The 11,586-nt window shown below is 39.6% G+C and overlaps 1 protein-coding gene across 1 annotated transcript; it reads right to left on the bottom strand.

Annotated features, from left to right (window-relative positions):
• Positions 1-2,152: 2,152 nt before the first annotated feature.
• On the bottom strand, positions 2,153-10,542 carry cldn15la (claudin 15-like a). The gene is made up of 5 exons (XM_049598568.1): positions 10,171-10,542; positions 4,600-4,764; positions 3,841-3,922; positions 2,916-3,029; positions 2,153-2,639 (listed from the first exon to the last, which is right to left on the bottom strand). Exons 1-5 carry the CDS (start codon positions 10,385-10,387, stop codon positions 2,561-2,563), a joined length of 657 nt encoding a protein of 218 aa, XP_049454525.1. The 5' UTR covers positions 10,388-10,542; the 3' UTR covers positions 2,153-2,560.
• Positions 10,543-11,586: the final 1,044 nt, after the last annotated feature.

Raw genomic sequence — 11,586 nt, 5'->3', positions numbered from 1 at the left:
ATAACAATAAATATGTGTTTTTTTGTATTTCTATTTTAAATTGTTTAATTTCCTTGGGGTGATAATAAAAGTAACAAAAATTATGATTTTTTTTTTTTTTTTACATTTATTTATTTATTTTACAGACCCCATTGTTTTTTTAAATATAGTTTTATATAGTTTTTAAATATACAAATGGTTGGGAAGTCACTTCCTGGTATTTGTAAAACAGTTTTTGTTTGTTGTGTGTGATTCCAACTGATATCAGAAGTTGTTTGATTTTGTTGGGCAACATCCTGTTTTCTCCTGTCTGTTGTATAAAGTACTAATGTTATCACATATCTGCCCTTTAGTGACAACTTATTGATTCTTATTATTCTTATTCTTCTTATTATTATTTATTGTTATAGCTGACATACAGACCTGAGGAATTATTCTTAGTTTCTGTTTGCGTCTGGATTTCATTCAAAATGATCAGATGACAGTTTTGTTAATTTTTGTAAATGTGTGTGAAACAAAGACGTGTTCAGACTTCAGACGTTCAGAGTTGGTCCGGAGGCCGTCTGCAGGTTGAGCCACAGGTTTGATCCGGTCTGCAGTTTGTGTGAGGAGGTCTATAGATAGACAGAGTGATGCTGTGGAGCTTTAATCCACAGTTCTGCCTGTCAGCAGGTGAACAGACAGAGGTGGATTACTGCCCCGCAGCGTATTAATCATCATTATAACACAGGAGATTACAGCACACACACACACACACACACACACACACACACAGATAACATACACTGTAAAATATTTGCCTGTACATGTACAGTAAATCACTGACTACTAGTTGTGTCACTTTCACAGTAAGTTACCGTGTCATTTTTACAGTGAATTATTGTGAAACAACAGCTGTGTAATCTGTCCTTAAAGTAGTTATTAAAGATTAAAATTACTATATTCAGTTACCTCACAGTTAAAGGCCATTACATTATTGTGATATAACAGTATGTTCCTGTAAAATTACTGTATTTAACTGTAACTTCACAGTTTATGGACATTGGATTGTTGATTCAGCAGGAACTCCCATTGAATTACCGTATTTCACTGTAATCTCACAGTTAAACTCCATATAGCAGTATACTTCTGTAAAATTACTGTATTTACCTGCATGAATTTCACAATGAAATTCTGGCTTCAGTTAGTTATCACAGTTGCAGCCTTACAGTGATAATAATTGATTTTATTGTGAAATATTACAGTTACATATTACTGACGGCAAATAAAATTTCCTCAAACATGGTCTCTGTCATTTTAGGTAGTTCTCATCACGCTGGTGTATGTCCAAGTGTTCATTTTCCCCGATTAGTTTGGTTTTAATTCGTTATTTGATTCTATAAACACAGTCTGACCACCCGGGCTTTTATTTTGGTACTTCCTCTGACCGGCAGTGTGCATTTGTATATTCGTTATATTAGTTTCACCAAGCACATTTAGATTTAACATTCAAGATTTAGATTTAACATTTAGATTTAAATTTAACATTTAGATTTAGATTTAATATTTAGGTTTAACATTTAATATTGAGACTTAACTGTGACATTACAGTTAACATATTTCAAATATTGCTGTAAATGTGGTAAAAAAGTGACTTTAAAAAATTCACACCACTTTTTTTAATCGTTGTTTGAACTAAATGGCAAAATGTTGCTGTTAATTTCAGTGTGAGACACTTAACAAACGGCACCCCATAATCAACTGCTCTTTAAGTGTTTATTCAGATTAAATGTCTTGGCCATCACATTGTCAATGATTTATCTGATGACAAAGATATCCACAGACAGTGTCAGAAGTTGTATGCACAGGCTAATATGCTTAATATGCACAGCTCTTTGTAGAGCACTTTGTACCTCACTGTATATACTGCCCACTTGTGGCGCTCTTACAGGAAGAGCAACATGCAGAGACTCAATGTGGCTTATCATGATGGCATCAGACTCCATGATGGTGTGGTGCCAGCCAAATGTTTGTGATTGTGATTTGATTTATGTGATTTGCAGGACTTTTTCTTGTCACAGAGTATTCTCACCGTGTGGTATTAGTGTTTTTACTTAAGTAAAGGTTCTGAATTCATCCTGCATCACTGGTTTGCAGGCACTGCACCTTTAACAACAACGACCAAACACCTCAGTGGTATGTAATACAAACTTTATTCCGATAAAAATAAACTCCAGACAGAATTATACAATCATTAACAGTCATTGATTAATTCAAATGTCTTCTCTAGATCTAGAATTTTAGAAAATCACCTCAGAAACTCTTTAAAAAAATAAACAAACATTTCAAAAGGACAGAAAAAGAACTACATATCCATATTTTAAGAGACCAATGCAGTCAGTAGATATGGCATGTTTGAGTACATGTGATGGTGTGTGTTTTCCTGTAATCATTACATTGTGGGGACTGTCATCCCATCTGGGGACAAACAGCTGGCGTCCTAATAAAACATATTTTTAAAACTTCAGGACCAGGTCAAAGTTAGGGACGTCAGGAAATAAGCAATGCCCTTAAAAATGTACAGATGTGTGTTTGTGCGTGGTTAGACGTAAGCTCTGGCTGAATCTGGATCGGACTTGGCTGTCGCCGTGTAGATCTTTGTCTTGTTTCCATAGTAAGCGCTGCAAAACAAGAGAGATAAAGTCAGGCTCAAAGTGTAGCTACAAGGCCTTTTCAAAGCAGACATTTAGGCGTGTCAGAAACTCTTTGGTAATGTCTTTCCTTGTCTTTATTTGAAACTTCAAGTTATGATATCTTGTCTCTTGATTGGCTGCTGACAGTGTCTGGTACAAAAGTTTAAAAAAGACATCTGAGCTGTGCTTCCTCTGCACTTCTTGTCTTTGCTAATAAAGGACAAAAGAAGACAATGAAACTCTGGTGAGGTTCGTAGCACTGACCCTTTCTTGCGTTCAGGTGATGCTCTCTTACAGGCGGAGCAGAGAAGACTCCCACCCAGGATGGACAGACAAGATGCACCCCATCCCAAGTAGAGGCCAGTACCCAGCTCAAACCTGCAAACACAGGGTAGAGTCAAACCAACTGCACAACAACACACAGCACAATGAAACAACACAGGGCGAGGTGTAACAACACACAGCAGAATGAAACTACACACAGAGTTGAAACAACACACAAAAGAGTGAAGCTACACACAGCGAGGTGAAACAACACACAGCGAGGTGAAACAACACATGGCGAGGTGAAACAACACACAGAGAGGTGAAACAACACACAGCGAGGTGAAACAACACACAGCGAGGTGAAACAACACACAGAGAGGTGAAACAACACACAGAAAGGTGAAACAGCACGTGGCGAGGTAAAACAACACACAGCAGAGTGAAGCTACACACAGAGAGGTGAAACAACACACAGCAGAGTGAAACAGCACACAGAGAGGTGAAACAAAACATGGCGAGGTGTAACAACACACAGCAGAATGAAACAACACACAGAGAGGTGAGACAACACACAGAGAGGTGAAACACCACAGACAGAGGTGAAACAACAAATGGCGAGGTGAAACAACACAGAGAGGTGAAACAGCTCATGGCGAGGTGTAAAAGCACACAGCAGAGTGAAACAGCACACAGAGAGGTGAAAAAGCACATGGCGAGGTGAAACAACACAGAGAGGTGAAACAACACACAGCACATGAATAAATAAATAATCATTGAATAAATACATTTCGGCATATTCAGTCTGTGAGAACTTATCTTTTCCTTTCTAAAGAACCATTAGTAACTCAAATTTGATGTTGTCACACCTCATGTCAGAGGATCATAGTAAAGTTTTAAAGGATGTGTGTTTGGGTCGACTCACTTCTCACCACCGACGAAAGGGTCGTAGAAGTCCTGCACGACTCTGTAGGCGTACCAGGAAACTGCTATCATGCAGCACAGACCTGCAACACACAAACAACAAAAACATTAAATCTTCCTATTCATTACTTTCCTCCATAACCTGCGGTGATGCCTCGGTGCTGTGGATGCTGCTGTATTATAAAAGTCACTTCCTGCTTTTTTTTCTGTCAGATATCTCAGTGTCAGGGGTCCACTGTCAAGGTCAGTGTTTTCTGCTGCTGTTTTCATTTGCTGATAAAATGTAATACTGCATATTTATTATGAATTTAATTTGAATCTAATATTTGATATATTAATAATAGTATATATTTATAGACTCTATTTATTTATTCATTCATTCATTTTCCGTAACCACTTATCCTGTTGTGGGTCGCGGGGGGGCTGGAGCCTATCCCAGCTGACACTGGGTGAGAGGCAGGGTTCACCCTGGACAGGTCACCAGACTATCACAGGGCTGACACATAGAGACAGACAACCATTCACACTCACATTCACACCTACGGACAATTTAGAGTCACCAGTTAACCTGCATGTCTTTGGACTGTGGGAGGAAGCTGGAGCACCTGGAGGAAACCCACGCTGACACAGGGAGAACATGCAGACTCTGCACAGAAGGGCTTTTTGTTGAACCCAATTTATATTTGTTGAGTTTTGCTGTCTCTGCTCTGTCACATGTGATCATGAGTGTAAAACTCAGTCTTTGCTGCGGCTGACTCACCAGCGAGGATGCTCAGGATTCCTCCAGTGACAGCGATCTTGGCCTTGGATTGGTCGGTGGCCGACCCAATTTTGATGCACTTCAGCCCGAGCAGAGACACGATCATGGAGGCGAGGCCGAGCAGCAGAGCGATGATCATTAGAGCACGACACGCCTGGACGTGAGCTGCAGAGGAGAAGATAAAAACATCTCAACATTTACATCATCAACAGTTTCACCAAGACAACTCAAAATAACTCATCCTCACAGAGAGGCTGCTATACTGACTTTAATACACTTAATATACATTCAGTCTCTGCTGCTCTGTGCATGGACAAACGTTGTTTCCAACATGTTTATCCTCGCCAGGGAGGCATTTGATGATATAAAGCAACAGGCCTGATGGGAAATGTGGTCTTACTGTGGGTAAACAATAACTTCAGCATTACCAGTGGACTGATGGAGGTAACTGGATGTTTCAATTGTGATCTCAGCCTGAAGAAACTACAACGTGCATTTTTACACATAAATTAAAGATATAATATGCAGGATTTTCCTGAGAAAAAAATGTATAGGCTTACACCAAAGTAATTCCTCTCAATCATCCCAAAATGGAATATGTGGATTTTTTAATTGTGTTCAGCAATGACCAAAAATCTAAAAAAAAAAAAAAAAAAAAAATCTTCTTCTTTTTTGCTTGTAATGTGATCATATTCATTCATGATAACATTTTATTTAACAAAGATAATCTCACACAATAGAGTGCCGAAGTCACGCCCCTTCCGGTGAAGCTCATGGGACCTTAGATCGGAAAAAATATGAATGGCAGTGAATGAGGAGAGAAATATTATCTTTTGGTCCCGTTTGAGTTGTGACATGAAATCCAAATATGTTCTTAATGAATCAAGAAAGTCAAGAAAGTCATACTTTGTGGTAAAACTGTTGAGATATAAGCTTTTGAAAAAAATGTAATTAGAGAAACTACACAGGAGGAGGTCGCGTATGTGACATCATAGCTTTCGCTCGCTTCCTGCAGCTTGGAGTGACTGCAACCTGGCACAAAACACACAGACATCTTCAATCATAAATCAATTAATCATTAAACAGTGGAATTTCAGCGGGGAGGCCAAGCTACAGGAAGCGAGCGAAAGCTATGACGTCACATACGCGACCTCCTCCTGTGTACTCTTGAGTCTTTCTAATTAAAAAGCTTATATCTCAACAGTTTTACCACAAAGTATGACTTTCTTGACCTTAAAATTTATGTTTTAAATTCATTAACAACATATTTAGATTTCATGTCGCAACTCAAACGGGAACAAAAGATAATATTGCTCTCCCCATTCACTGCCATTCATATTTTTTCTGATCTAAGGTCCCATGAGCTCTACCGGAAGGGGCGTGACTTCGGCACTCTATACATTAAAACCTAAAATTATCTCAAGTCAACCCAGTTTCACTTCGATTTCACTTCGATTTCACTTTGAAACTGGCAGTGTTGGGGAAACACAGCAGGACAGCGACAAAAGTAAAGGCAGTTGGAGTCTGAGTAGAGTCGGTGTGATGAGGTGGATGGGTCCAACAACCATTGACTTCCACCCAGCAGGCTGGTGTTTGCTTCCTGTATGATAGTAAAGTCAAACCCTGCTATAGTTTCCTAAACCGAACCACGTGTTTTTGTTGTTGAAGGGAAAAAAACATCAATTCGTGGTGTTGTACCGATGTAGTGCTTTTATTTTGAAAGAGACCGTATGTAAATATTAAACTTCCTGTGAAAACAGAAGTGTATTTTGAAAACAGACAATGCATGTAACAGGCTGAAGTTGACACGGCGGCACAGAACGTCAGCAGCCAACACACCCAGGGTACCTTGGACGTCATATGTGGACGTGGAAAGTCGACGACCAAGTGTCGATATGTGACGAGGTCAGAGTGAGAATGTGTTGGATGTTCAGTTTGAACTAATCAGAATGGTGATCAGATGAGGGTGTACAGATATTTGGATAACATAGATCATAGACAGATCCATGAACAGTATCAGTCTGTAGTATACAGATAGAATTGTATTGAATTAATTGTGTTTAACAGACGTTTCCAGCAGGTGTTACAGCTGACCCTCTGCCTGTTACAGTTAACCCCACCCATGTTGTAACATTTCACCTCCGTCACTCCGTCACTTCCGTCGGCGCAGCTGTAGAAGAAAAGGTACAGCTAACAGCTGTTCATTTGTAGCAGAGATGTGCATGTTGTTAGAATAAAATAATAAAAAAATTCATCTTTAACAGTTTTGATAACAGTTAGTCAAAACCAGAATGTGTAAGGTTGTGCCCCGCTCTCACCTAATAATAATGATAATGATAATGAATATGAGATTTGATGTCAGTTAATGACTCGTTAAATCCTGGTTTAAGCATTTTTATCCAAAGCAATCATGGTTTGAAAGTTTACCTGTTTTTGCCTCGAATTCCATAGACTTTTTTTAAACTGTAATGTTGCTCATATTCCACCTCACTGCTCCTGTCTCTGTCCTGAAGTGGAATCAATCACTGTAGGAAAATGGTAACACTACAAAAAGAGGCCTACGTGTATATTTAAATGAATTCGCAAATTTGTTTTGAAGAAGAAAAGAAAAGGAGGAACTGGAAGTAACATTATATATGTATGTGTGTGTGTGTGTGTGTGTGTGTGTGTGTGTGTTTTACAGCACTCAGCTGTGATGCTGTGGTAATTTATTGACAGATGACCTCTGATGATCATAAAAACCTGCCGCACCTCTTTATGAGCCTCACACAGTTTCAGGAGAGAAGGCTGGTTACAAAACAGGCAGAAGGGCTGAACAGTGAATCATACTGTATGTTGATCATATTGAGCTCTAATATTTGTAATGTGTGTCCTTTTTTGGGGAATCCAATCAAGTGTTTTAATTTCAAGTTATGCTGTTCAAGCCTTTAGCTTCTTAAACTCTCCAGACACACTTTATATTGTCTGGATTTTATGCAGTTTTCTGAGTGTATAAATACAATAAAATGAAAATAAAATATATTAAATTGTCAAACCTATAGTAGGCTTTTTTTTTAGGTAATAAAACCAACTTCAGCCCCTGACTCTCACTGCAAACCCCAGTCCGTCCATGACGCAACATTTTAATGTAAAGTCGACACAAATGCCCCAAATTATCAAAGTGACATAAAAACTTTATGTTTACTTGACACAAAACTCATCCATTGTGAGCCTGACATGTTTTTCTTATGTTAAGTCAACAATTTTTTAGTTTTGAGTTAATTTGACTAAAATCTACAAATCTGATTTTAAGTAAAGACCAATAAACAACACACTTAACATACTGTGGCATGTCGGGGCTAAATGAATAGAGTTTCCCAGCATGCTGTGAGACAATGTGTTTAAGGCAGTAAACCTTAAACACATTTTCTCAAGAAAAGAAAGGTCTGGCTGCGCCGACTCTCACTTTAAGATTGGAGAAAAAAACGCCCCGGCTGCTTGTATTTCTTTCAACCAATCACAATCGTTCTGGGCGGTGCCACAGCAACGGTGTGATTGCAAAAATATTGCCGGGGAGAAACAGGTTTTGGTGTAACACGCCCACAAAAATATCACCTACAGGATGCGAACCATGGCAGAAAAATGGCTACATCCCCACAAGATCAAACACCGCAAAAGTTAGTAAAGCCTGCGTGAATATTAGAGCTTTGAACATAAAGTTGTGCTGAGGTGAAATAAAGAGCACTTCCTGGTTCAGAATTATTGTCTTTACTTTCTTCTAACACTTGGGAAACCTAAATTTGTCATTTTATAATTAAATAAAATTTAGTAAAATTTTCTTCGAGACCGGGATGTTCATACGACATAGAAAAACATGCTCAAACAACATTTTTTTTTTGTGAAACTGACATAAAATTCCTGACAGACAAGGGTCATGTGACACATTTATTTTGTGTCGAAATGTTTACATCACTTTATTGTACTAAACCAAAAATTTTGAGTGCAAGTAGTTTCCAAAAATACTTCAGGTTGAGTGAGCAAATTAGGGTTTTCACTGCGTCTGTGGCTCCATTTTTAAAAACTTCCTTTGTTCAAACTCAGCTGGCACCAGACGTCAATACGACAGCAGAGAGAAGTTGGACTTGTGTCAGCCAGATGTTGAATTTTGGTCAGAATAGAAATCATGTTGACGATAAACATGCACAATCATGTCAGAATTTGACGTTATGTGGACAGTAACATTGTGATGCAGATGCTGGGTTTTGTTCTCTGCACCTTACGACTAAATGTCGTTATTCAAGATGATGTTGGCATGAGACGCTCAGAAGACGTTGGGTTTTGGTTACTTAACACCATTAAACCAAAAAAATGTCAGTATTTATGTCGGCATTAGGCGTTGTCCTGACATCGGATTTTAGTCACCCAGTGTCTCAAACTGAATTCAACCAAATATCTGGGAATTATCGTTATACAAAAGTATGCTAAAATAATTACAGAGTACATTTATGGGAGAAAATTGGTGTTCAAGAAGTTAACCAGCCATTTTTCTGACTAAGCAAATGTGTAAGATTTCCCCTTAAAGCCACACGTACAACCTGAATGAATATTCAACAGAACGAAGCCTCTTTAAAGTGAAAATAAAGCTGCTCTTTCTCTTTGATGGTGACCGGTGTTTCCCTCCATTTTATCATCAGCGGTGACGGAGGCTCAAAATGGCGCCCAAAAGATAATATTATATGACAAGTAATGGAAGGAAAAACAACAAAAGTATTCACTATACAGCAACAAAAATGAAGTTGGGTATAAAGTTGTGTTTTCTATGCAACAGCCTGAGCAGCAACTGATCTTCATTCTGTTTCAGGCGGGAAACTTCTGGCTGTAAATCCCCCAACCTTTGGATGAGCATTTCTGAAATGGTGCCACATGGCATGCTGGCCTACTTACAAAGGATCGAATAAGCTTTTAAAAAAATACAAAAACCTAATTTTAGAGAGTTAGAAGAATTAGAAGCTCCATCGATCAACCTCGTGAGCCTCAAAAGTTCAGAGCTGATTTTATTTTTAAAAACCTTTTCTGCTTTAAGAAGCTGAAACCTGGTCACTTCCTGGTTTCCTTCAGCAGCTTTATGAGCATATACGAGGAAGTTGACCTCAATGCATTGTCTCAACTAACCAGGTCACTTAAGTTTTTTATTTGTTTTAAAAAAATGTCAATGAAAACCTTTCAAAAGTTTTATATACATTTTTTTATTTCTAAATCAGTACATTCAAAGAATCATTTCTAAAGACAGATGCAGCAGCAAGAAGACAGCCCCAATGGCGTCTTATTTTACACTTCACCTTTTGTCAGTGAAGTTGATGAGGGTATCTGTTCTCTTTTATTAAGTCCTTATATCCTGTTTCATTTTATATCTTTTAATGTTGAATATATTACAGACTCAAAAAGCCTTACTGGATATTTGGAAAAAATCTTTAGAACATAAGGGGAATCAAATGTGCTCTTTATTCTCTCATAGGGTACTCACATCGTGTTTTATTTTAGAAAATATAGGCTAAGGCCTTGAAAGTCAGTGGGTCAGTGAACTTGTCTTACCGGGGAGGGCGAGGAGCGATTCAAAGTCTCTACACTCGGCGATACCGGCGCTGTTCTCGGCGCAGGCATGCCACAAGTTCTCAAACTGCCTCTGGGAGATGATGACGCTGCCGGACACGGAGGAGATCTTCCAGTAGTCGTTTGCCAGCGACGCTCCAGTGACCAGCCAGCTGATAATGCACATGATGAACCCGGTTGCTTCCAAAGCCGTCGACATGTTGGCAACGTTTCCAGAGAGATCCTCAGAAGAAATCCAACTAGTCTAAAAAACAATGAAGCCTTAAATATGGCAGGTTCAAAGGGCCCGGTCTTCCTCAGTAGAGCTTCAGTGGGTGAAGTCAGAGTCAGGCTGGGTTGTTGGAGGCTCTGGTCTCTGTCCTGCAGTTGTTAATCTGACGTCTGTGGCTCTAACAGGAGTACTTTACCCTCTCCCAGGGGCCATAAACTGCTGGGAGCCACTCCCTGTGGTTCCCCACCGCCTTCCACTCAGTATTGATCACAGTGATGATGATGATGTCACACCTCTCATAACCTTGACAACTATCCATAGTGTTTGTGTAGACTGTGACAAGAGTCCTGCGTGTCTCCAAAGTCATACAGCTGCTTTCCACACAGGAAACATCAGTCAGAATAAGAGCAAAGGCAGGAAAAGCTGTGGAGAACATGTACCTGTGCAGGTAAAAGTCACCTGGTCACTGATGAAGACTTGAGTAGAAGATTGTTGTGGATATTGCCAAGTATTGGTAGCTGAGGTGTGGTGAGATGGCTTTGTGCTGGGCTGTCTGAGGTCTGTAAGTAAGGTAAAGGAGGTTGTTGGGTTGGTGTGGGGAGCAGTGAGACCTGGCATTAGGGGAGTGTCTCTGGGACGCCAGAGATCACTGTCTAGCCTCCTGGAGGTGTCGTGGGACCAACTAGATGAAACACTGGTGAAAGGAGGTTCCCACCTGATGACCCCAAAGATGTGTTAGTTATCACTGCTCATTGGTCTGTATAGTTAAGCCTTGCCATGATAGCTTTTCATAGGGCTTAGGAGGTGATTCACTGCGTGCTGATCCTTTCTCTAGAGCACAAACTTCTTGTGTTTATTTGAAAATATGCTCACACAACAAAGGAAAAGTCAAAAAACTTTACAATCTCTGCATATATGTTCATAGACCAGGCATTTTTCTGCAGCTGCTGAGGCTCTACAGAGGCACACATGTCTGCATCTCCCAGCTGTGACGTCATTCTGTCATGTGACAGCCTCTGAGCGAGATCTGCTGTGATGCTGGCAACAGCAACAGCTGTGTCTTAATGAGCATAAGTTTCACAAGGCTTTGCTCAGCAGAGGCAACTGACTGTAATAAAGACTTAAAATCAAGCTGCTGCTGCTGCTGCTGCACTATGCACGCTCAAACCTCTGGCAGCGCAGCTCAA

Source organism: Epinephelus fuscoguttatus, linkage group LG15 (assembly GCF_011397635.1).
Source record: "Epinephelus fuscoguttatus linkage group LG15, E.fuscoguttatus.final_Chr_v1".
Classification (NCBI taxonomy): domain Eukaryota; kingdom Metazoa; phylum Chordata; class Actinopteri; order Perciformes; family Serranidae; genus Epinephelus; species Epinephelus fuscoguttatus.
The sequence above is the reverse complement of the archived record's forward strand: the minus strand, read 5'-3'. Positions and strand labels throughout refer to the sequence as shown.

Coding starts and splice junctions, on each gene's coding strand:
- cldn15la (XM_049598568.1), bottom strand. CDS start 10,387: ATGTCGACGGCTTTGGAAGCAACCGGGTTCATCATGTGCATTATCAGC. Junction 4,765..10,170: donor ATCGCTCCTCGCCCTCCCCG/GTAAGACAAGTT, acceptor TCTCCTCTGCAG/CTCACGTCCAGGCGTGTCGT. Junction 2,640..2,915: donor TCACCTGAACGCAAGAAAGG/GTCAGTGCTACG, acceptor CTTGTTTTGCAG/CGCTTACTATGGAAACAAGA.